We start from the raw sequence: 26,827 nt of genomic DNA, 5'->3' as shown, positions 1-26,827 counted from the left end.
TACAAATCTGGAAGATGTATGCTGCAAACATGAACATCATCAACTTTCCAGGAATATGGGAAGAAATCCAAGAGTGGATGAAAAATAAATCAAAAGGAAGATCTTTCTATGTAAGTATGTTGAAATGCTATTTTGGAGCAGTAATCTACAATATCTGGAAAGAAAGAAATTCAAGAACTCACAGTGGAAGAAGTAGAACTGCTGAAGATATTTGGAGATATATAACTTCAGATGGAAATGCACTCATTCAATCCTGGAGAGGAATCGAAAGGAATGAAGAGAATAGAAAGTTCTGCCAGATATGAAATATTTCGTTTGAGAATGTCACAAGTAGAATAAAAGTAAAAACGTTGTAGGCTCTAATTGATTATTGTTATTGTCTGTAATTCAATTATTGTTTCATTGTCAAATCTAGAAATTGTCTAGATCTGATCTTAAACTTTTGTATTTTTTTCCCTTTTTTAGGTTTTTAATGAAATGGCAATAAGCTGTTTTCCCAAAAAAAATATTTATTTTTATTTTTTTAAATATTTTATTTTTATTTTTTTAAATATTTTATTTTAAAATATTATTTTGCAGATTTTTACACTTTAAATTATTTTCTAATATTTAGTTTTGATAAAGTTAAGCTCCAATTGAGATTTTATACCTCTTTGTACAAACCTCACAATTTAGAGTTTTTCACTGTTAAAATTATAAAAACAATATTTTTTCCTCGATGGACTAAATGAATTTTTTACTATAAAATTTCAGAAATACTTTATCGGGATCTTCACATGTGTCATGATTTTTATGACAATCGGTGCAAATCAATGCCGGACCTGAAATTTCGAGGCCTGAGGCGAGCACAAAACTTGGTGCCCTCAAAGCTTAATATTCATACATATATTTTTTTATCGATTTAAATATAATAGTATTTGTAACATAAATTCTAGAAATAAAATATCATCAAAACAATATGTCATAAGTAAATACTGAAAAAAATAAAGAAGATCCAAACAAAATATAAAATTCATGTTCCAAAATATCATCAAAACAATATGGCATACTTACATCGTTCTCATTTTCAGACTGTTTTGGGTCTTCATTACGAAGTTCATTCAATTCACCATGTTCCCGATAATTCAACTTATCATCGATGTCATTCTGGTTCACTTGCACTACTATTTGATCGTTTGTGAAATACTTATTAAGGCTTCCTACTTGGCTTTGAATTAAAGCATCTTCCTTTTGTTTTTTCTTTCTTTTTTCTGCCCCAGACAATTGTTTTCTTATAGAAGGCATGCTTGATAAAACTCTAAATGTTAATCTGTATTAAAAATTTATAGATTAACCAGCATTCTATAAATCTATGATTAACCACAATGTTGCACTTCCGCTGTGCAATAATGCAAGATACAGATTGTGAATCCACCATTAATTCACCAGACAAGTCCTCAACAACCAAAAATAATCAAGTAAATCGAACCAAAATCTCACCGAAATCGGAGGAAGAACTCTAGTGGGCAGTGGCGCAGTGCCAAGAAACAAGGCTATAACGAGAGAAAAGGCCCAAGAGCTCATGGAAGGAGACGACCGAGTTTTCTGCTCCGATTCCGGCAATCTGAAGGATCGACGACGGGCTTGGGGTTTGGGGAAGTGTTTCCTTTTCTTTTTCCAGAATGCTTGTTCTTATTTTTTTTCCTTGATTTTGTTGATAAATGGGAATCGTGCGATTCTTTTCTCCAAGTAAGGTAGTATTTTTTTTTTTTTGGATAAAAATTAAGTTAGGGCTTATCATTGATAGGTTATCAATTATTATTTATAGATTTTTTAAAAATAAGTCCATGAACATATATTATAAATTTTTTTTTTTTGAAGATTTTGGTGCTCAAAAATATTTGGGTCTGAGGCAATTATCTCACTTATTACACAGCAGGTCCGGAATATGGGTGCAACTCAATAATTTTGTCCATTTATGTTAAAAAAACGTCAAAAAGTCAAAAACCACCTTCAAATCAACCTTAATTAATGGGACACAATAATTCAGAATTGGTGATTAGGAGTGGGAAATTATATTAAGAAGAGACAAACTATTATATTGTCTTTTATTTTCCATAATCGAAGTCGACAAAAATACTACACATGCACCATTATCATGGTGTCTTTCTGGACCTACAACTTATCCCTTCCTCATGCTTTATTTAATTAATTCTATCCTCAATGTGGCTGAGCCAATTATCATACTAAATCTTTAATGTTACAGTATTTATTACAGGCCGGCCTAGGGTCAATAATAGTAACAGTACTGATTACATATATAGATTTTTTTAAGCTAGCCAAATGTCCATATATATCATTACATATTCTTGATTACAAGTAAATTTGTAGTATCAAATTGATATATATATTTAGTAATAATGGATACGGAAAATTCGATACACATGGGTATTCTCCAGTTTAGATCAGGTACGGATAATTATAATTGGGGATGGGGAATGAAATCGTTCAGGTTAGAGTCGGGATGAGTAACTGTTGATACCTGTCACCAAAAAATAAATAAATAATATCTTAAATTTATTTTTCTCTCTCAAATCTCTTTTTCAAATTCCAAAATTTTAAAATTCAATTCTACTCTATAAATTCCATATGGATTATGTTTCACACTAATCACATTTCTTTGTTGATCATTGTCTTTTTGGGTAATAGACATCGTTTTTATTAAAATTTAAAAAAAATTATGTTAAGGTTTAAAATTTTTAATTAGTTACAATCGAGTTTCAGGTATCTAACCTGTCTCATTGGGTTCGGAATGAGATTGGAATCGAGACAGGTAGTCAGTGTATCGCCTCCTATATTTCGGAGGTGGAGGTCATATTTTTTAAATGAGTGTTTAATTTTATTTTAAAGAGAAAAATTAGTATATATCCTTACCGTTACAAATAAAAACATTTTTTAAAATTCAAATTTATTTGTATAAATCCAGTAACAGATATATAATAATAAAAAGTGATTATTAATTATTCCACTTGTAAAACAGGTGGCTGCTAACTTTATATAAAATATAAAAAACTAATGGCGAGTGAAGACCATTAACAGATGTATATTGTGGGTGAGACTGTCCTTCTTTTCTTTTTTCAATTTGGTCTATTAATTAATTAATTAATTATTCACGAGCTGACACGTAAGATAATTTATAATAACGTGTTGTTGGTCCGTTTACTTTTTACCCGACCCAACTCATATATACCCGAATCGAAACAAGTGATAACCCTAAATCATAGAAATTGTGTATATATATAGACATATAATATAGTTTGAAGATAATTAAACCAGTGGAGAGAGAAAGAAATATATAATTAATTATTCAAAAAGAAAGGATGTATTCAATTGGGGCGAGTTATGCTAGTATTCAATTACAGCAGAAGCGGCAAAAGGAGAAATTGATGAAGAAGAACAAGTTGCAGAAGATGGAAGAACCAATTAATGGTCGGAAGCAAACCAACGGTAACAAAGTTCATCCGACAACTATCCCGCCGCCGATTCATGAATGAAATGTCGGTCTATTATTAACTCATGAAAATCAACCGGTGTTTTCGATGATTTCGATCATTTAAGATTAATAGTCATGTTTTCCATTTGTTTTTACATCTTCTTAGTTTTTTAGCTATCCAAACAGGGGACTATTAGATATCATGTAATTTGTAAATTAATATAATTCTCTTGTTATATATATATTAAGTGTTTTATTTCATTCTTATAAAAAAAAAACACAACACAGTTTATTAAATAATTTATAGATTTATTATATATTTAGAATGAAATATGAAATTTAAATTAAAAAAAAAACAAAATATTATTTAATTTAATATTAAAATTAAAATTAATTATTTTAAATAATACATGAACGATATAGACATGTATATATGTAATATTGTGTTGCCGTTATCCATCTACATCTATATTGCCATGTTTGGTTCAGTCTAAGATATTTTAGCTAGGTCAAACTACAATTACTTTTTAATATTACTTTTTACATTTTTCAATATAGTTTTTTTTTCTTTTTAATATTATTAGTTTTATCGTCATATTTTAGTCAAACACTTGGAGGCTCGTTTGATGACGTTGTTTTTTTTTTCTTAAAATTTTATGTTTGATTAAATTTTAAAAAAAATAGTTTTTTATGGATAAAAAAATTTTAAAAACTATTTTTTAAGATAAATTAATTTTATATAATTAAATAAAGGATAATTTTAGTATTTAAATATATAAAAATAATATTTAGATTGTTGAAAACTTAAAATAATGGATGAAAGGATAATTATATTTTAAGATAAAATCCTGAAAAAACCTATAAAACTTACATCAAACTATTCCTAGTACTCATTTCTTTTCAAACGCATATAACAAAATTGATATTAAAAAGTTAATGATAGTTTTGATATGGAATAAAATCCTATTTAATATATTTATTTTTATAGAAATGAGTCATACTTTTTAATAAAAATAAAAATTTATTTTCTGAATTATTGACCCTAAACTTTGTTTTCAAGATTGAACGCGTTTTTAAGAAAAGTGACATGCATTATTATTATCCAACGAAAAAGGCCTTACTACTCTGATGGGCCATAATGGATCTGGCCCACGGGCACCAAATGATAAAAAAAGATATTTGAGTGCTTTTGTATTGTGTTGTTGGTTCCCATCATAATCACCATATCTTTCTTTGTAAGCTACAAAGACAACGGATCATTTCCATATTCGATAGCTTACTTTATCTACTTTTCTCTTTAATTTGGTGGGTCTCTCTTTTGGATAAGATCAACATATATTACTTTTCATTTCTTATATATATTTTTTAAAATTAATAAATGAAGATATCGAATCCCACCAAGGTAGCCTATAAGAGTCGGCTTAAAAGATCAAAAGGTCACGGTTCGATTCCATCTGGAATTGTTTTGAGGAGACCAAAAGGTCACGGGTTCAATTTCATCTAGAAGTGTTTTGAGTTTAAACGGAGTATCATACCTGTAAAGTGTCATTATAGCTCTCCTTTATTCCAAAATTTAAATGAAGATATTGAAATTGCTCAAAAAGTTATATTATAGATTTTGTAACTCCACCACCAACAGTTAAGGTATCGATTCCATCTTCTTAAGTCTAATGAAGACCTTTTGTTGTTAAATTTTAATAAATTTATTATTTATATTCATTCATGGGTCAGAATGAGCCCAGTCTTTCTATTAATAGCATGGGCCCAAGTTTATAGTGAGAAATGAGATGGATCAGGGTTTGTAGAGTCCATATATCACTAGTTTATTTTGGGAATTTCTTTTATAATTATATCATTCTTGTAATTGTTGGATTAAAAAAACAAATTAAAATCAGTTTAAACTATAAGAGCTTCTTAGATGAAAAAATAGTTTATTTTAAAAAGTGTTTTGGAATTCTATGGTTAGATGAAAAATAGTTTATTTGAGATTTAGTTGGTGAATTACTTTAATGAGCTTATTTGAAAACTAGTACTTATTGTGAAAATAATTTTATTTGATTTTTTAAGATGTGATTGAATTATATGAATTTTTCTAGGTAAAAGATGAATGAAAATAATAATATTTTGATAATTTTTTATAACAAATATTTTTTTTTTTATCGAACATGATTCATTTTTTATTTTTGACAAAATATTTTCTTAAATAGTTTTAATATTCTTGTATTTAAAAATTTAAATTTTATAAAAATAGAGGGAAGGTAGTTTAGTTAATGCATGAATTAATTATTAGAAGAGTAAACAAATAAAATATGAAATAGTGGATTTTTTTTATAAGAAACAAAAAACAAACACTAAAAGAGCTTTAAGGGTTAAAATTTTATACTAAAATTATTGAAGTATCCTGAATGAATTATTGGCTCATAAAACACTTGACTTTGATGTCAATTGATTCATTTTTTCAACTACATTACCTACACATGAGAATTTCATGTTATTTTAAGTTATCTATAAATGATAACTGATATAAACTTATATTTAAGAGTCAAGACTTCTTTTGACAACAATTGTTTTCATATAATAGTGGTCTTTGTTTTGTAGTGTTATTTTCTTACTAGTACATTTAATGAATACTTTTAAATTTTAATATTTTTTTTTATATTAATATTTATGTTTTACTTTTTTTTTAGTCCCAATTATGAATAAATATAGTCCTCATATTTAAGCTTGACACAATTTACTTAATAAAAATTTAGTCAAGTTTTAAGAAGGAGGACTATATTTGAATACACATAATAATTAAGTACCCATTTTGTCTATATTCTCAATCTAGGGTCTCTCTTTGTAATCATAAGCAAAAAGGATGAGGTGGAATGGGGTCCACGTGTCAGAATCTTTGGCTCGGCGACAAAACAAAGGCGCCTGAAAGTTATTCCACACTTACACGTTGCGCCAAACTTCCAAACTAAATAATTTAAAATAATCTTAAACAAATATTTTTAAAATCTAAAGTTGATTGTAGGGTAATAGATAGGAATATAGGATTATTCCTATATATTTAATTAAATTTGAAATATATTCTTATATATTTTCTTAAATAGGTTTTTCTAATTTATTTATTTTTATATTTTTCTAAATATTTAAAATAATTTAGAATGTTATAGAATCGTTATTTGTGTCGATAATATGCACAAATTTCTTTTATACATATTATAGAATCGTTAATTTGTGTATAAATATAATTATATCTATCTTCCTTAAAATCAAACAATTTTAATAATAAAATGTTATCGGTAACAAATTAATTAGACTAATTGATTTGTTAATCCGAGAATGGAAGGTTATCAGTATCAAATCAATTAAACTAATTAATTTGTTAATTGATTAAAGATCTGCTATTGATTGACAAATCAATTATAATTCATATGATTTTAATTGATTCATTGTTTAAATCATTTATTTTCTTGTAAATGTATTTTTTATTATTTAAACAAGACTTCTTATATATTGAAGAACACAAGCAATACACAAACAATACAATTCTCTCATATATTTTCTCTCTAAAAAATTCTAAATATTTATTTTTTTTTTTAAAAATTTAAATTATACTGCGGACAAAACTTTAACATTCGTCTTGAAATGACTTTTTCAACTTCATTTTTAAACGACGACGCATGTGCTTTGTTTAATTTACAGACAACGATATTACAAAATAAGACGACATCGAGATTTTTAATCATTCGTCTCCTCCACATTTATATATTGTGTGTTTGTGTTGTGCATTTCAAAATCATCTTTAAAACTAGGGTTGTGCAAAAACACCAGAAAACCGATAACCAAACTGAACTAATAACTTACCAGATTCATTTTACTGGTTTATTGGTTAACCGGTTCTAACGATTTTGGTTAAACAATTTTTTATCGGTTAAACTGTTCGGTTTTCAATTGAACTATTTTTCTAGTGGTTTAACCGGTAAACCGATAATAATTTAATTATATTTATATTTTATAATTTATATTAGTTATTTTTTAAATATTATATATATTATAATTAATATTTAATAATCTGTATATATATTAACTATTTTAAAATTTAAAATATAATTTTATAAAATTATTTTTAAATATATTTATAAAAAAAAATTGGTAATATTACGGTCAAAAAAGAATTTTGAAAAATAAAATTATTTAATAAATTTATTATTTAATAAAAAAAAATTGAATTATCGATTCACGGCCGACTAGAACCAGTAGAATTAGAACCAATAAAACTGATACCAATACTGGCCGGTTAACCGATTTGTAAAATAAGAGGTAAAATCGGACTTAATCAAAACCGTTTAACTAGTTAACAGATTAACCGACCAGTTAAACACCCCTATTTAAAACATAAAGAATACTGATATTGAAGGAGAGGAAGATGTCCGATATTCATATAATTAAAATGTAAATAATATGATATTGATTATGAAATATAAAATATAGGGCAAATTATCTGGGCGGCCCTCGAACTATCTCGATCGTTCACTTTTGGCCCTCAAATTAATTTTTGAAACAAATCGCCCTTTCAACTTTTATAAAGGTCACCAGTGGTCATTCCGTCAACTTTTTAGTTAAACCTAACTGTTTAAGTTTAAAATATTATTTTTTTATATATTATCTTTAATCTTATATTTTATATTTTTATATATAATTATTAAATCGCTTATATATAATATTATATATATATATATATATTATTTAATTTTATATAATTATTAAATCTTTTATATAATAAATAAATAATATATATATTATTTATTTTTATCTTTATATATATAATTTATATATATTATCTTTAACTAATTTATATATAATATTTATATAATATATATTTTAAAAAATAATTTAAGTGTTAAAAGTATTTGAGTAGTTAAAAGGTTATAATTACTTTTAATCTTTCAAATTATTTTATAAAATATATATTATATAAATTATATAAATTTATATATATATATATAATTAATGATTAGGAATATTCCATATAATTTATTTTTAAACTTTTTTTTATATATATTAAAAATAATTTATTAAAAGTAATGGTAACTTTCTAACTATTCAAATACTTTTAATACTTAAATTATTTTTTAAAATATATATTATATAAATATTATATATAAATTAGTTAAAGATAATATATACAAATTATATATATAGATAAAAGTAAATAATATATATTATTTATTTATTATATAAAAGATTTAATAATTATATAAAATTTAATAATAATAATAATAATATATATATATATAATATTATATATAAACAATTTAATAATTATATATATAAATATAAAATATAAGATTAAAGATAATATATAAAAAAAATAATATTTTAAACTTAAACGGTTAGGTTTAACCAAAAAGTTGACGGAACGGCCACTGGTGACCTTTATAAAAGTTGAAGGGGTGATTTGTTTCAAAAATTAATTTAAGAGCTAAAAGTGAGCGATTGAAATAGTTTAAGGGCCGCCCAGGTAATTTGCCCTAAAATATAATATTATAATACAAAACCCGCAATATATTTGAATCGGCCGGCTAGACAAGCCTTACACTAAAAGGACGATATCTCCAAAATAAGAATTAATGTAATTTGATTTTAATACAAATGAAATTATTATCAAAATATGCTCTAATCAAAATATGAGAAACATAACATAGTTGAAAACTTAGCTTTAAATTAGTATCAAGAGAGTTCGAATTTCAATTATAGAATAAGAATTATTTACACTTGGAGTTAATTATATTTTTCATTTGTACTATTGAAAGAGTTTAACTATTAAAATAAAAATAAAGGTACAATGAGCAATTTTAAACAATATGTTAAAGGGGAAATCGTTAAATTAAATTGAATTATGAAAAATGTTTTAATTGATTAAAATGAACACACATGGTTTTGATGAAGGAATAAAATTAAGTTCAGCAATGTGTTAATGCGCAGGTAAATCAAAGACATTTGCTTTAGGAAACTGATCGTAAGCAGCTCGCCATCAGCCGAGTTGCTCAAACAGCAGAGTTGCCATCAGCTAATTAAAGACTCTCTAACAGTAGAGTTTCCATCAGCTGAAGACTCACTAACATCAGAGTTTCCATTAGTAGACTCGCTATCAGCTGAGCTGCTCCATCAGCAAAGTTCGCCAGCAATAGAGTTGCCATCAGTTGAACATTCGCTATCAGCAACGTCACTTAAACAACAGAGTTGCTCAAACAGTAGAGTTCGCTGACAACAGAGTTTCTCAAATAGTAGAGTTCGCTAGCAGCAAAGCTCGCCATCAACAAAGTTTGCTAGCAGCTGAGCTAATCAATAATAGAGTAGCTCATCAGCAAAGTTGATCATCAACAGAGCTAGCTATCAGCTAAGTTCCACATCGGCTGAATATTTATCAGTTAAGTCAAGTAGCTGAGCACTCATAAATTGCAATATGACAAAATGTATAACTAGCTCTTTACTCTAACATAAAAAATGATAAACGAATATATTTCATTCCTCTACGCACTAAAACCCCATATGCTAGGCATACAACAAACGTATCATTTCCACGTATCGACAAAATGGATTTGACCGTTGCCATGCCTCGAGTATAAAAAGGCATAAAAAAACATCGGTAAAGGGGCTCTTTGCAAATCACTACGTTACGCATACACAAAATGATATACGTTGAGAGAAGTTAACATACACGACGGTCACACAAGATAGTTTACTCGATAATCTTTTGTATCATTCGATAATCATCTTATTTGTGTAAGTTGAACATATAGTCGTCTGTTCAACAAGATAGTGTGAGAGCTAGAAGTTCAGACATGCAAGTTTTAAGACCTGTGATCTGAGTGTGTTTGTGTAGCGTCTATACAAATCAAGTCTTCTAGTGGAATCCTTCTAGTGACGTAGGGATTTTTATTTCCGAAATCCATAAAATCTTGTGTTGTATTTTCATTGCTTTATTTAGTCTTATATCTGCCGCTTCAAATCCTGCAAGCATTTTTCTCACTTGAAACCGTTCAAGAGCTTGCTACGATTTGTCTATGAATAGAAATAAATTTCCAATCCTTAACAAGATTAAAATTGCATTTAAGTGAAAAATAGAACAACAATATTCACCCCCTTCTACTGTTGTCTTCGATTCTAACAAATGGTATTAGAGCAAATTTTTTATTCTTAAGCTACTGTAGATATCTGAAACATGTCTTACCTAAATAAGATTCCAATGTTATCAAAGGAAGACTATGATGACTGGAAGATCAGAATGCAAGCACATTTGGCGACACAAGATGATGACATGTGGTATGTTATCACATATGGTCCCATGAAGATATTAAAGGTCAACACAACCACAAATAAAAATGGAGGGTGCTCCTTAGATGACGGAGAAACCCAACTACGAGTGGACTGCTGAAGACAATAGGAAGGCCAACCTCGACAACATGGCCAAAGACATCCTCTACAAAACTTTATACAAGAACATGTTCAACAAGATCAAATCATATTCCTATGACAAAGAGATCTGGGACAAACTGACTCAACTTTGTGAAGGCAACAACCAAACAAAAGAAAACAAGCTGATGGTTGCCACACAAAAGTTCGACAACATCAAGATGCGCTCGGGTGAGACTATAACTGAGTTCGACAAAAGATTCAGCAACGTAATCATCAAACTCTCAACCCTGGGAAATATATATATCAACAGGGAAGTTGTTATCAAATATATGAGAGCTTTGCCCAGAGAATGGGATATCAAAACGATGGCTTTGAGGTAATCCAAGGACCTCAACAAGATCGAACTGCATGATTTCTTTATCGATCTGAAGGCCTATGAGTTTGAGATAAACTCAAGGAATAAGGAGGAGCCGTCCACCTCCATCACAACACAAACATTGGTGACTGCTGAAGAGCCACCTACTTCGATATTTGTCAAGTTTGTTGAACATATCAACAACTACGCGATGTCATTATTTGTCAAAAAGTTTGGCAAATTCATGAGGAAGAATCATTCTAACTTTAATCTTAACAGAAATAATTATAATAATGAGTCTAATACTAATTTAAAATGTTTTAATTGTGATAGACCAGGTCACTTCATTCCCGACTGTAAGAAACCAAAAGGGATGACAAGAAACCATTTGAGAGGAAGTACAAGGAGGATCACAGATCTTCCATGAACAAGAAGAAACAAAAGGCTCTACTTGATGAGGAAAGCAAGAGCAAATAGGCTGAAAGTGATTCCGATGAGAGCTCCTCAAATGAAAATGAGGAAGAAATTGGCAAATGCCTCATGACAGATGACAACGAGATATTTGATTTCACCTCTGATGAATTCACAAGAAATGATTTAATTACTGTACTCAATGACATGATCATTGAGTACAAGAAACTGTCAGATCCTCTGCATCTGATTCCGGTGTTTCCTTGTTCCGGATCAATTAGAATGCAATATTATTATTTTATTATTAAATAGCTTCATTCATGTAAAACCAAGTCAGAGAAGCGCAACACAAAGGATGACGTGAGCGTTTTACATTAGGAAGCGCTATTTAGTGAAGCGGAACAAAGGATGACGTGAGCGTTTACATCAGGAAGCGCTATTTAGTGAAGCTTGTTTTACTTCACTCCGCTTTATCACGGTAAATAATTAATATGTTTTATTTATAATTATATATTAAATATAATTATATATAAAAACATATTTATAATTTTATTTCTGTTGTATTTACATTAAGAGGAGTGATAGAGAGAGGGAATTTGGTGAGGGAATTTGATGAGTGAATGACTTGGCATCACCTTCATTGGTTGGAAAATGTAAAAGTGGGAAGAAAGAGAGAATATCGAAAAATTATTTGATTTTTTTAGCAAATAAGATTATGCCAAGTCATTCCCTCACCAAATTCCCTCACCTAATCATTTCTCTTAAATTAATTTGTATTAATTATGTTATATTTATATAATTATATATACAAATATAAAAATATTTCTTGTTCCGAATCAATTAGAATACATATCATGAAAATATGCACATCATGAAAAAAAAATGCAGTCCAAATTACTTTAAATACAATAGAAATAAAATTATTTATTGTGAATTCATAAGGGTGAAATCAAATACCTCATTGTTATCTGCCATGAGGCATTTGACAATTTCTTGACATTTGTCATGAAGCATTTGACAACGAGGTATTTGATTCACCTTGATGAATTCACAAACATTTTCTGCACTTGAAACCGTTCAAGAGAGCTTACTACAATTTGTCCAAGAATAGAAACAAATTTCCAATCTTTAACAAGATTAAAACCGTATTTAAGTGAAAAATAAACAACAATATTCAACCCCATTCTACTGTTGTCTTTAATCATAACACAATAAATAAATATATAATAAGTAATATTTCAAACAAAAATAAATGTGTAAGAATCAATTTCAAATAAAATCACTATAAAAGATATTTAAAATATAATTAAATATATAAGGAGTATTATATTTATTATCCTTTATTATATTAATTAATATTTTTCACATAATCAATAATTCATTTAATAAAAAACATTTTTGAAATGAGAAGAATTTATTTGTTATTTTTCTTAATCAAAAATATTTCTCCTAATATTCAAAAGTTTCTTTTAGAGAATCCATGTCACGCGCCGTTTCATGCTCGTGAGATACCCCACGCTGCAAATGAAGTTTCTTCGTCTTCAACCTTTCTCCATTTTCCATCATTGTCTTTTACTGTTACTGATCATTCTCCCTATCTCACACCATTCTACGTACTTCTTTATGTATTTCATTAAGCATAAATTGCGGGTTTTCGCTTGCTTTAGTTAACTCGTTATGGCCACTCCTTCCCTACTCTGTCTAGTGATAACAATTATTCTTGGCCAATGTGCCACCGCTGCCATTCTTTCCTCAAAGCTGATTCACAGATTCTCCCACGAAGTCAAAACGCTTAGGGTTTCAAAAGGTATGGAGGAATTACCCCATCATTGGCCGTCGACCAGGAATTTGGAGTATTATCGCTTGCTTCTAGACAGTGATGTCCATAGGCAGAAAATGAAGCTGGGTCCTCAGTATCAACTACTATTCCCGTCCGAAGGAAGCAAGACAATGTCTTTTGGCAACGATCTCGCTTGGTAATCTTTCACTATCTTCTTGTATGGTTATCTTGACGAAACCTTGTTGAATTTGTTTTGGTTCTACTTGTTTTTTAAACAGGTTGCATTACACTTGGGTCAATATAGGGACACCGAGTGTCTCTTTTCTTGTTGCACTGGATACTGGGACTGATCTGTTCTGGGTACCCTGTAATTGTGTTCAGTGTGCTCGTCTGTCAGCTGGTTATTATACTAGTCTTCTGGTATGTGTCCTAAACTGATACATTTTGATTCTTAAAAAACGGTTTTTGAACTTAAATGGAGGTTTCCAATTATTGATTGGCAGGTGCTCCCTGGTGTTTGGGGCATCTATTGTGCAGGATAAGGATCTAAACGAGTATAATCCAACCGGATCAAGTACCAGCAAAGTTCTCAATTGCAGTCATCAGTTGTGTGAAATTGATCGTTCAAATTGCAAAAGTCCAAAAACTTGTCCTTATACAGTTCAATACTTCTCTGAAGACACGATTAGCTCAGGAGTTTTAGTCGAAGATATACTGCATCTTGATTCTGATGAAGATGATTCAAGCAATGTCTCTGTCAAGGTTCCTGTTATCATAGGGTCTGATACTGGCTTGATTCTTACTATATTATCATTAACTAATACTATAATGTTCTAAAGCTATGTTACTGTTTGTCAGTTGTGGGAGAAAACAGAGCGGTGGATTCTTGGAAGGAGCTGCTCCTGATGGACTTCTCGGGCTTGGACTAGGAAATATTTCAGTCCCGAGTTTGCTATATGGATCGGGAATGGTTCGCAATTCTTTTTCTGTTTGTTTTAACGCTGATAATTCAGGAACTATCTTCTTTGGGGACCAGGGACCTTCTTCCCAGCAAATCACTAGTTTCCTGCCATGGGATGAAAAATAGTACGTTTTTTGATTTTATTTATATCATCTTTGTTGTAATTCAACTATATAATTTTGTTTTTTACATAGTTTAACCTACATTGTTGCGGTTGAGGATTGCTGTATTGGGGGTTCTTGTCTTGTCAAGACAGACTTCAAAGCAGTGGTTGACACTGGAACATCATTTACATTTCTTCCACAGGAAATGTATGAGAAAGTTGCCAAAGAGGTAGGTCTTGGTTCTTGTTGTGATTCGATTCACTGACTTTTACTAGCAAACATCTCACATTCTAGAAAAATGGTGCAGTTTGATGAACAAATAAATGCCACAGCAACAAGCTTTGGAGAATCTCCTTGGAAGTATTGCTACAAATCAAGGTAATTATCAGAGCAGATAGAGGGTACTACACTAAAACCATGTTTCTAGTGTGCCTATGATGTTTAGATTGTTTTTCTGTAAACAGTTATGAAGAAACACCCAAGATTCCTAAAGTGACATTCAAATTTGCATCCAATAGTAGCTTAGTAATTCGTAATCCAGCTTTTTTTATACACGATAATGAGGTCAGTAATGAATTTGTTCATAAAACTGATGAATATATATGTTGAGCCCAAAGTTTCAGCAGTTCATCGATTTCTTCTCTATGCAGGTACTAGTTGGTTTCTGTTTAGCTATACAGCCCGCAGAGCTGGATAAAGCGATTATTGGACGTAAATCAATAAACTTTGCTGTTTTTTCCTAATATCTAAATTAGTTTGTGTTTCGATTTACTTAAATTGACATCCATGCAGAGAACTTCTTGACTGGTTACCGGTTAGTGTTCGATAGGGAGAATCTGAAGCTGGGATGGTCTCTTTCTGATTGTAAATGTGTTGATTGTGACGATAAGAACATGCCCTTGAATCCAAAAGATGGAAACCCTACCCCATTGCCTACTAATAGTGAGCAACAGAGTGCTCCAGGAGGAGGGCGTGCAACTGCACCCGTTGAAGCTGGGAAGACGCCAACAAAGTCATCTTCCTCATCTGCATCAACCACGAATCCACGACGACAATACTCATGGTTTTCGATGATGGCGATGGTGATGGTACTACTTCTACCTTTATCTTTGCATCTCGAAAACTGAGAATTAGGCACTTTGTGTCAATTTTCTTTGGTGTTTTCTGTCCATTTTGTTATTTTACCACTAATAATAATTCATTTTTTTTCCATTTCGAACACCAATAGATAGACGCCATAAAGTAAAATCTCATTTAATCATACATGTATTACACCAAAGAAATTAAAGAGAGAATATGATTAAAGATGATGGGTGGGAGTGGGATTACTGATAGAAGTGGGAGCAAGTGTTGTAGAAGCATGTTGATTAGGGTTTGCTCCTCGTGTTGGTTGATGTTTGTGGTTGTGGTTGTGGTTGTGATCCCATCTTTCGATCTCTATCGAGAGCAAACCTCGGTTTTCATCTTCCTCCTTGCGCTTTCCTTTCATGCTTCCCTTTCTCCCAACTTTGTAGCCCAAATTAAAGCACATGTTATTGATTAGTGTTATTGTGTAATGGTCCTTTCTTTGCTACAAAGCTTTTTTCTTACTCTTTGATCTGCAAATATGGGTAAATTCTGTAAGTTGGAGATTACAATAATACTTGGTTCTCTAATGAAGATGGATGTGACGATTAATACTATGATTTCTTTTTGGCCCCAACTGGAGCCAGCAGTCCCTCTTAACTTTATTATTATTATTATTTTACTAGTAAATTAGTCACCATATATCTTTCATCAAGTTTTTTTTTTTTTATTTTGTGTGTGTGTGTATGTGCATGATTCAATAGGATGTCAGAGGGTCAGCTCTAATACTATTTGTAACACCCCTGACAAAAGAATTCTGAAACAATTTGTAAAATGAATCCATGCTGTGGCTGAGAGTTACTTAAATTCAAAATAATAATATTTGTAAAATGAGTACTCTCTCAATAATTAATAGCAAAACTTTTCTCCAAGTGATCACCCTTAATTAATATAATATTATATATATAAGTAGAGTAAATTTTGTTGATTATGATCTATTTTAATCTAGTTTTCTATCCCGTGTGAATTGCTACCATGTGAAATTGCTAGAGAAGGGACATCATTAATTAAAGTATTTAGACGATAAATGTCGATCTCAATATATATAATATTATAAAATGACATTAACATAAAACAACACTAAGTTAAATCAAAATTGCGTTTAAAGGGGTTAACAAATTTTGACCTGTTTATTTATGGATTTAAATGGGTTGAAGGAACCAAACCTACAATACATACCCTAAATTAAGATTAAGGCCTCGTTTGAGAAATGGGTTATTTGAAATTTCTCCCAAATAACCCTTTTGATTAAACTAGAAAAAAGAAACCAGTTTTTTAATTTTTATTAACATTAATAACTCTGCATATATACTCCTCTCTCTCTCTCATAATTTTATTTATAATTAATAATAATTTTTTAAAATAAAATTTTAAATATAATTAAATATATATTAAAAAACTATATATATGTTAATATTTATTTTTATTAATATTAAAATAAAAATTTTAATATTTTTTTTATAAATAAGTACTATTCAAATTTAAATGTTACATTAAATAATATAATATGTTATATTTTTATTTATATTGTGAATTTATTTTTATTTAATATAATTAATATAAAATTTTTAAATGAATAATTTCTAAATTTAATTTATATTAAAATAAATGTTATAATGTAATAAAATAAATATTATATATATTAATATTAATTTTTATTTATATAAATAAAATATTTGAATAAAATTTAATTTTAATATTTAATTAAAATGATTGATTAAATAAAAGATGTGAATTATAGATTTGGAGATAAAAATTAAGTTTTTCTCCATAACCAAAAGTCGGCCTAACTGTACCGTCATTTTGTTTATTGTCATTTGAGATGTGTATCTTAATTAATTACTAGCTAATTAATTCATCTATCCATCTGTAAATATAATAATAATAAGAAGAAGAAAAATGAAGAGAAAGAAGGAGATAGATTGAATTATATAATAGAGAGGAATGATGATCAGATTATTGCGTACGTAGAAGAGTCGCCGGCAAGCCCACGCCACCCAAATGAATGAATAATTATGAAAGAATTGGGATTGAGATTTATAATCAAGACCCCGTTTGATGCGCTTCTATTCCCAATCCCAAAGCCACCGCCACCATCATCATGCATGTGATCTCTCTCTCGATCGGCTATATATATATATATATCCATTAATGGCCTAGCATATATACACACAACACACACACACAGTTATCATCATCATCATCATCAATTAATTAAATAATGGGTCGGTTGTTAGTTTTGGTGTCGGCGGCCCTGCTGGTTCTATCGGTGGCGGTGGGTGTGAGCGGTTATCGTATGGGACATCCCTTCAAAGTGAGGGGCAAAGTTTACTGCGACACCTGCGGACGTGGCTTTGAAACCAACGTCACTACCTACATCCAAGGTATTTAATTATAGACAGACACATTATTTGATGATCAATATTTAAATTAATAACGTTGTATTTATGTAATTACTAGGTGCTACGGTTAAGATTGAGTGCACGGATAGGGAGGGTTTGAAAGTGAAGTACTCGGTGTTGGGGTTGAGTGGGTTGGGAGGAGAATACGAGATGACCATCCAAGGCGACCGTGGCGATGACATTTGCGACGCCGTCCTCGTCAGCAGCCCCTTGACTGACTGCGACGAAATTGATACCCGCCGATCAAGGGCCTCAATCATCCTCACCCGTTCTAATGGACTCAGCTCCGACGTCCGTCCTGTTAACTCCATGGGTTTTCTTCTCAAACAGCCTTTGCCAATATGCGCCACCATGTTCCTAGACACTGATCAATAAAATCATCATCATCATCTCAACACCAAACAAATTCTACTCACTCATCTCTCTTGTCTTCTTGTCTGTTTCTCATAGATTCATAGTTTATTGTATGTTTTCTTTACTTTCAATTATCTAAATATAACTTTTTGGAAGCTTACTCAGCAACCAAACAGTACTAGTACTACTACTACTTATTAATAAATTAATCCAAAATTTGAGAGGACCATCCAAATTTCAATAGTAATGTACTGGGCCTAAAACCCAATTTATTATACATGTTCAGGCCTCCATCACTTGGCAATTATTGTTACTGTGTTAGTGTGTGTTGTTAATGTTACCCAACCAAAACTATTTTTTTTTTTTTTTTTTATCAAAATCACATTTTAATACAGGATCAACTAAGCTATCTTAAAACATATATCCTTCCATATTCAACCTCGTTCATTTGAATTTTCACGAAGTCTATATCATTTTCCAATTTATTTATTACTTTTTTTACGAGTTTAATCTTAATCAAACATATCTAACGTTTGTTTTTATTAACTAATAATGGGAAGATTTACAGTGTTTCTTATTGTTGACAAAGATATGAAAAAAATAGTGGGTCATAACGGGAATAGATAACAATTTCTCTTTCTTAAATTTTTTTTATTATTTACTAAAATTATTTTATAATTTTTTCCTATTTATTTTTTTATTATAAAATTATTATAAATATTTACTCCTATAAAATTGAATCGTTATGAGATAAATTATTAATTACTAAGATGATTCAACTTAAACTAAAAAGTTAATAAATAAAACTCAAACTACTAATATTTAACTTAGATGAAAGGAAAATTCTATTGTAAATTCTAATATTATGTACTAATTGAATAAAATTTTCAATAAATTTTATAAGATGATGAAATAAGATAAAAGACTAGACTTTTAAAGAGAAATAAGATAGAGAATTTTTAAAGAGAAAAATAACACTTTAATAATATATATATATATAATTTTTATTATATATATATATATATATATTTTAAAAATATACATTTATATATTTTATTTATTTGATTTATTCATTCTCCTTATTATTACTTATTTTAAAAATATATAAATAAAATAATTAACTATTAAAGTAAAAATATTAATAGATGAAAAAATAATTAATTAGATTTAAAAAAAATTAATAATTTTTATATTACTTTCGGTTTTTTCCCGTAAATTTTTAAAAATGTGTGGATTATTTTGCTCGCAACCAAAACCTGTTCAGCCAAACCAATATATCAATGATAAAAGAAATGCCACATCACATTAATTAATAATTATCATTACAAAATTCGAAACCAAACGAATAATCCGAACAATCTGTTATAAATTCAAATTGATACAACTATTAATGAAAACATGTTTTGAATCGAAACAACCTTAGCTTGTGGGGGGAGGAGGTGGTTGTTGCCTCATATACAATTCGATTCTCTCCATTCTTGCGTTCATCTCTAACTTCTCCATCTCCATTCTTGTCACAATTTCTTCCTTTTCCGCTTCCATTTCTTCCATTCTGCGCCTTCTTTCTTCATCCCACTTCTCCAGTTCCTCCAGCTTGAGCTTCATTATTTGATTCTCTTCTAACAATCGCTCATTGTTTCGCTGTGAACTGTTTCCACTTCGACGATCCTCACGAAAGTGTGTCGGCCGGACGCCTGATCTCATTCCGAACACGACCCCGTGTTTTTGTTGTCCAAACACCCTCTCCGTCAATTCGAAATACGATATTCCCGGTTCGTTACTAACAACCTCCTCCATCTCAACCTGCACAATTCAAATAAAATATCATTTCTATAATAAAAAATGAGGCATATTCAATTCACTTACAATTTTCTCTTGCACGTGTTCGTCCGGGACGGGTGTTGGGTTTTCTTTTGTCGGTTTTGGGGTACGGGTCCTCTTGAATACTTTAATTACAGACGGTGCCCGTCCCATTTCAATCGCCTGTTGAAATAAATGATTTATATAATTAATAACAATCTTTAGATTAAGTTATTACAAATAATTTACTTACCAACTCGTCTTCAATCTGTACAAACGGTCTACTTCTCGTTCGATGCGGGAATTTCAGCTTCTTCCTGTTCTTCATATTTGTAGAACTGTTTCTCTGTATTTGAAATAAAAAATGAAGTTAGATTAATTAGTATCAAATTTTATTTTAATTATGAAACTGTACCTTAAATGTTTCTGTGAAGAAATGGTTGCGACACACAAACTCCCAATCATCTCGATCGTAGTCTGGTGGAGGATTAGCCAGTACCGCCGCCTCGTCTCCTTTGTGGACGCGAATATATGTCTTGTTCAAATCCGACCGCCATCTATCCCATATCTGATTGGCGTGTCCCAATCCGGTATTTCGAAAAGACTCAATATCACCATTAGTAGCTTCGAACGGATCCTGAAAAAAATAACATCCAAATGTTAAAAATAATTATTTAATGATGTAATGTATAATCAAGTAATAAGTATTACCTTGATAGCAGTCCACAGTGAATCCAATTGGTCTGCACTTAAAGTCTTCCACTTTAGAAGACGGTGTGAGACGGCTGCGGGGTCCTGGATAATCGACCCCACATGTTTAGACCACCGTGTTCTTCCCACGTCTGTACCACCTGGCCTACCATCCTTCTCTCTAAACGTGAGAGGAATCCTTGTCCCCGCTACCCTCTTAGACAGCGCAATATTCTTGTTCTTCCCCCGTCTCTTGCGGGCAGAAGATTCTTCAAAATTATCAAAATCATAATTAGATATGTCAATCAATTGAAACACTAACTAATTTGTAAACGAGTTACCTGTCGATGATGGGTCGGGAGTGGTCCCGGGCTCCTCCTCGCCATCCTGCTCCTCGATAGGCTCCTCGAGACCCTCGTCTTCAACCTCATCGCTATCCACCATATTAGCAAATGTGCTCTCTATAAACTCTTGGAGCTCACTAGCCTCAACATCCTCGTCTGTTGGGGGAGGCGCAGTAGCTATCGGGACCACAGCAATAGGTGGTTGGTCTGTAGAAGACGATCCTCGGAGCTTTAAGGACTCGGATTGGGCAAGTAGGTTTTGGTAACTTTTATCCAATTTCTTGGGTGTCTTCCTCATACTCTTCCAAGTTGTTTTAGGACCTTCAGACATTCTTAATTCACACAATTAATAAAATTGAGTGAATAATTGAAATAAAGTAGTAATAAGAATGAATATAAAGTTAAACACATAAATCTACCTAATTAATTAATCTGAACTATATGTTTGTAAACCGCGGTTTTATTTTTGTCACAATCTTCCAACCGGGTCGGGCTGACATATCAGGGGCATAGAATACTTGTTTCGCTTGACTCGCCAATATATACGGGTCTTGACTTTGGGTTTTCAAAATTCGGTTTACATTTACACTTATGAAGCCATATTTATCCACTTTCACTCCTAGTTCCCCCGAGTGTGTATCAAACCACTTACACTTGAATAAAACAACTCGTTTGTGAGAATAGTATTGTACTTCGATTATATCCGTTAAAACTCCGTAGTATGACATGGTTTCAGATCCGCTGTACCCCTCAACAACCACCCCACTATTTTGAGAGGTCAAACCTTCGTCGTGTTTTTCTGTACAGAATTTGAAACCGTTTACTTTATACCAAACATACATCGACGAGTACATACTTGGACCTTCTCCTAAGATCTTGAGGTCTCTTGATATGTCGTTAATTTCTGCTAAATGGGCGACCTATATATGTATCCGAAATGAACTTGTTAAAATGAATAAAAAGAGTTAGGATATATATGGTTTATAATTTACTCACTCGATGCTTGAAATATGCGGCAAACGTTTCTCCACTGGACTCATTGTTATAATCTCTGCAAATAGATCGAATATTAAATAGCATACTCTTTAATGCTAATTAGTAACAACAACATCGAATCTTACATGTAAAAAGGTTCTGCTTCGGGACAATTTTTCAAAATGTAAGAATGAGCTGTCACTCGATCGATATAATCCAAGTTGTATACTTTTCCGTTAGATAGGTCTTCCAACGATGCAAATATTGAAATGCTCGAGATTTCAGGTTGTGCATTTTCTTGCTCTTGTTCCTCCATATACCTGGCACATAAACTAATACTCTCATTAACAAGATAGCTCTCGCTTATAGAGGCTTCGGGGTGGTTATTATTCCGCAAATATCTTTTCATTGTACCCATGTAATGTTCAAACGGATACATCCATCGATACTGAACAGGTCCTCCAAGCAAAGCCTCAAATGACAAGTGAACCGGGAGATGCATCATGATGTCGAAGATTGACGGCGGAAAAATCATTTCAAATTTGCAAAGCGTCAATGTAATATCATTGTACAATTGTTCGAGGTCCTCTTGAATCAACTCTTTGAAGCACAACAACCGAAAGAAACGAGACAAATTTATTAACGCATCATACACATTATCTGGAAGTAATCCACGAGTTGCTAAAGGAATAAGATATTCCAATAAAATGTGACAATCAAGACTCTTTAATCCCGAAATCTTTTTCTCTTCCAAATTTACACAACCGCCGATATTTGAGCAAAAACCATCGGGCAACTTGAGATCTTTCAAGAAGTTACAAAGACGTTTTCTATTTTCGGATGTCAAAGTGAAAGGCGCTTCTGGATAATGAACAACTCCTTCATCATTTATAGGATGTAACCATGATTTTATGCCTAAGAGTTCCAAGTCTTTACGGGCTTTAGGACCATCCTTAGTCTTCTCTTTCATATTCATTATTGTTCCCAACACGCTATCACAGATATTTTTCTCAATATGCATCACATCCAAATTATGTCTCAATAATAGTGATTTCCAATAGGGCAGACGGAAGAAAATGCTAAGTTTGTTTCAATTGTCTCCCCGCGTTTCATGATATATCTTGGTTCTCTTACTCAGATCCGCACTAAGAATTATATCTTCTAGGTCTCGTGCTTGCTCGTAACTTTCTTGCCCCGTTAACAATCTAGGGGGATCTCTATAATCAGTTCGACCATCAAACGACTCTTTATCCCTTCTGTATTTGTGCTTCGGTGGAAGGAAACGTCTATGACCCAAGTAACATTGTTTGGAACCATGAACCAATCGAAGAGATATCGTGTCGTTGTTACAACAAGGACAATCGAATTTACCTTTCGTACTCCAGCCTGATAAATTCGCGTATGCGGGAAAGTCGTTAATGGTCCACAACAACACCGCTCGCATGTTAAAGTATTGCGAGGTGTGTGCATCAAACGTTTTCACACCTGTTTGCCACAGTTCATGCAACTCTTCGATCAATGGCTGGAGAAATATGTCAATTGCATCTCCCGGACTCTTTGGACCCGGAATTAACATAGATAAAATGAAATTGCTAGAATCCATGCAAGTCGTGGGTGACACATTATAAGGAACGAGAATAACCGGCCAAACACTGTATGATTTTTTCCCATTTGCAAATGGCTGAAACCTATCGCTTGATAAACCCAGTCTTACGTTTCGAGATTCTGAAGCAAAAATCTGTATAATTTTCATCAAACGTCTTCCAAGTTAAGGAATCAGCGGGATGTCTCAACGTATCACTATCAACTCTTCCTTCTTTATGCCATCTCATCATTGTAGCCATTTTTGAGGACATGTATAGTCTTTGCAGTCTTGGTATTAAAGGGAAATATCTCAACACCTTTTTTGGAATGAATTTCCCATTTTGCTTCTCCCGAACTGTCTCACTTGTTTGGTCGACTTTCCATCTTGAAAGACCGCAAACTCTGCAAGAATCTTCATTTACGTCGTCCTTCTAAAATAGCATACAGTTGTTCTTACATGCGTCTATCTTGTCATATTTAAGCCCGATATCAGTAATGAATTTTTTACTTTCGTAGTATGAGTTTGGCAATTGAGCGTCAATCGGTAATATATAGTCTTTAAGTAGACGCAACAACATATCGAACGAAGAATTCGTCCATTGACATACATTTTTTATGTGAAGTAGTTTCAGTAGTGCCGATGATTTCGTTATTCGAGCACCTTCATACAATGGCCGTTTGTAATCATCAAGCAATTTATAAAATCTATGCGCATCTTCGACTGGTTCATCGTTGCTCGGGACGTCATTAACGTTGGGGAACATATGGTTTATAAATTCGTGCATATAACGTATTCATTGACCTCTTCATTAACTATATTATTCATCTCTTGTCTCGCATCGTTGAATTCCGGCACGGCATCCTCCGACTGATCATCGTCATCATCATCATCATCATCATCATCATCTAAGTCATCGGCATCTTCATCGACATCGTCATTAACCACTTGAGTAGTACGTCTCTTTTCTCAATGAAAATACCAATACTCATAATGAACATTTATTCCATAAATGATGAGGTGAGTCTTCACTTCGTCTATTTCCATAAACGGCGTGTTCAAGCATTTCACGTAGGGACATTTCACAGTTTGTCGGGATGTATTCCTAAGAGCATACTCGAGGAATTTGTTAACGCCTTCCTCGTAATCAGGATGATCTCGACGTAAGGTCATCCAGCTTTTATCGGGTACTTCCATATTTCTAATAAAATGGAAAACAACCCGCATTATTATTTACTTAAATTTGTCTACATTAATTAGGCTTACATAATGCTAACATAATTTCTTTCTAATCTATCATTATCCAACCAAAATTCAACATACATATAATCTAAAATTATATCATTCATACACATTTCAAAGCAATCAATTATAATCCAACATAATTTTATTCATACATAAATCAATCCATATAACAATTCTAACCTACAATCAAATCTAATTCAAACCCAATCTAATCCAACATAATCTAACATACATAATACCTAATCTAACATAAATAAAATCAAACAAAAATCAAACTTAAATCTAATATGAAAAGCTAACATAATCTAACATAAATCAAACATGATACCTAATCTAACATAAATCAAACTTAAATCTAACATGAAAAGCTAACATAAATCTAACATTAAACTAAACCTAACCATATAATAAACCAACAAGAACTAACCTTGCACAAAATGAGCAACGAAGAAGAGCAGCGGATGTAGATTGACGGGCGGGCAGGGGGCGGCTGAAATTCGTAATCCAAACCTAAAAACAATAAATTACACTCAAATCAAACCAATAATCACAATCAAAACAAAATCAAACCAAAACATAAATTAAACAACATCTAACCTAAATCAAACTAATCACAATCAAAACAAAATCAAACCAAAACCTAAATTAAACAACATCTAACCTAAATCAAACCAATCACAATTAAAACAAAATCAAACCAAAACCTAAATTAAACAACATCTAACCTAAATCAAACCAATCACAATCAAAACAAAATCAAACCAAAACCTAAATTAAACAACATCTAACCTAAATCAAACCAATCACAATCAAAACAAAATCAAACCAAAACCTAAATTAAACAACATCTAACCTAAATCAAACCAATCACAATCAAAACAAAATCAAACCAAAACCTAAATTAAACAACATCTAACCTAAATCAAACATCAATTAAACCCAAATCAAACCAACCACAATCAAACCAAAATCAACCAAAACCTATATTAAACAAAATCTAACCTAAATCAAAATCTAAAATCAATTCAAAAATTTAATCCAATAACCTAATCTTAAACTTATAGACTAATTTAACAATAATATGTACATAATCTAACAATAATCTAACCTAATTGCAAAAATCTAACAATAATCTAACCTAATTTCAAAAATCTAACAAGAATCTCAAATTAATCTAACCTAATTTCAACAATCTAACAATAAACTAACCTAATTGCAAAAAAAATTATAAACTAACCTTGCAGGGCGGCGGCGGCGGCAGAGGAGATTCTTCAAGTTTCGGCGGCGGCTGGGCGAATCTTCAAAAGCTTTCGGTGGTCTTCGCTGGTCTTCGGCAAGGCGGCGACGCGGCGTCTTGGTCTTCGGTGGTCTTCGTCAGGGAGGCGGCGCGGCGTCTTGGTCGTCGGGGAGAGAGAAGCGGGTGGCAGGAGATGAGAGGAGAAGAGAGAAAGCAAATCGGGAAAGAAGAGAAAGAGGCGCTTTTTTATTTTTATTCTGTCATTTCCGAGAGTTTTATATACAACTCTCGGTTTTGACCTTTATTAAACCCCGAGAGTTTTATATAAAAATCTCGGTTTTGACCCTTATTAAAACCGAGAGTTGTATATATAACTCTCGGTCTTCGGAAGTATAAAACCCGAAAGTTTTATATAAAATTTTCGGTTTAGATGAATATTTCCGAAGGTTAAATATATAACTTTCGGGATTATCACTCCTAATTTGTTAAATTCTTTTGTTTCTCGCCTTCTAATGACCTTTAACAACATTAATTTAACACATTTGATATCCTTAAAATATTGCACAATCCATATGATCAA

The 26,827-nt window shown here is 31.3% G+C and overlaps 2 protein-coding genes across 2 annotated transcripts; both read left to right on the top strand.

Moving 5' to 3' along the window:
* The first annotated feature begins 13,236 nt into the window (after window positions 1-13,236).
* Window positions 13,237-15,754, top strand: LOC124920958 (aspartic proteinase-like protein 1). Its single transcript, XM_047461549.1, has 9 exons — window positions 13,237-13,624; window positions 13,707-13,848; window positions 13,966-14,207; window positions 14,287-14,514; window positions 14,584-14,722; window positions 14,801-14,871; window positions 14,958-15,057; window positions 15,144-15,204; window positions 15,286-15,754. The coding sequence occupies exons 1-9, from the start codon at window positions 13,326-13,328 to the stop codon at window positions 15,618-15,620; spliced, it is 1,617 nt and encodes a 538-aa protein (XP_047317505.1). The 5' UTR covers window positions 13,237-13,325; the 3' UTR covers window positions 15,621-15,754.
* Window positions 15,755-17,817: 2,063 nt separating this feature from the next.
* On the top strand, window positions 17,818-18,640 carry LOC124922754 (protein DOWNSTREAM OF FLC-like). The gene is made up of 2 exons (XM_047463462.1): window positions 17,818-18,002; window positions 18,079-18,640. Exons 1-2 carry the CDS (start codon window positions 17,840-17,842, stop codon window positions 18,393-18,395), a joined length of 480 nt encoding a protein of 159 aa, XP_047319418.1. The 5' UTR covers window positions 17,818-17,839; the 3' UTR covers window positions 18,396-18,640.
* The last annotated feature ends 8,187 nt before the right edge of the window (window positions 18,641-26,827 follow it).

Source organism: Impatiens glandulifera, chromosome 1 (assembly GCF_907164915.1).
Source record: "Impatiens glandulifera chromosome 1, dImpGla2.1, whole genome shotgun sequence".
Classification (NCBI taxonomy): Eukaryota; Viridiplantae; Streptophyta; class Magnoliopsida; order Ericales; family Balsaminaceae; genus Impatiens; species Impatiens glandulifera.
The sequence above is the reverse complement of the archived record's forward strand: the minus strand, read 5'-3'. Positions and strand labels throughout refer to the sequence as shown.

Bases quoted from the DNA above. Each gene is read 5' to 3' on its own strand.
- LOC124920958 (XM_047461549.1), top strand. From the start codon at position 13,326: ATGGCCACTCCTTCCCTACTCTGTCTAGTGATAACAATTATTCTTGGC. The intron at 15,058-15,143 runs GTCAGTAATGAA...TTCTCTATGCAG, and splicing joins TTTTTATACACGATAATGAG to GTACTAGTTGGTTTCTGTTT. The intron at 15,205-15,285 runs GTAAATCAATAA...ACATCCATGCAG, and splicing joins GGATAAAGCGATTATTGGAC to AGAACTTCTTGACTGGTTAC.
- LOC124922754 (XM_047463462.1), top strand. From the start codon at position 17,840: ATGGGTCGGTTGTTAGTTTTGGTGTCGGCGGCCCTGCTGGTTCTATCG. The intron at 18,003-18,078 runs GTATTTAATTAT...TGTAATTACTAG, and splicing joins CGTCACTACCTACATCCAAG to GTGCTACGGTTAAGATTGAG.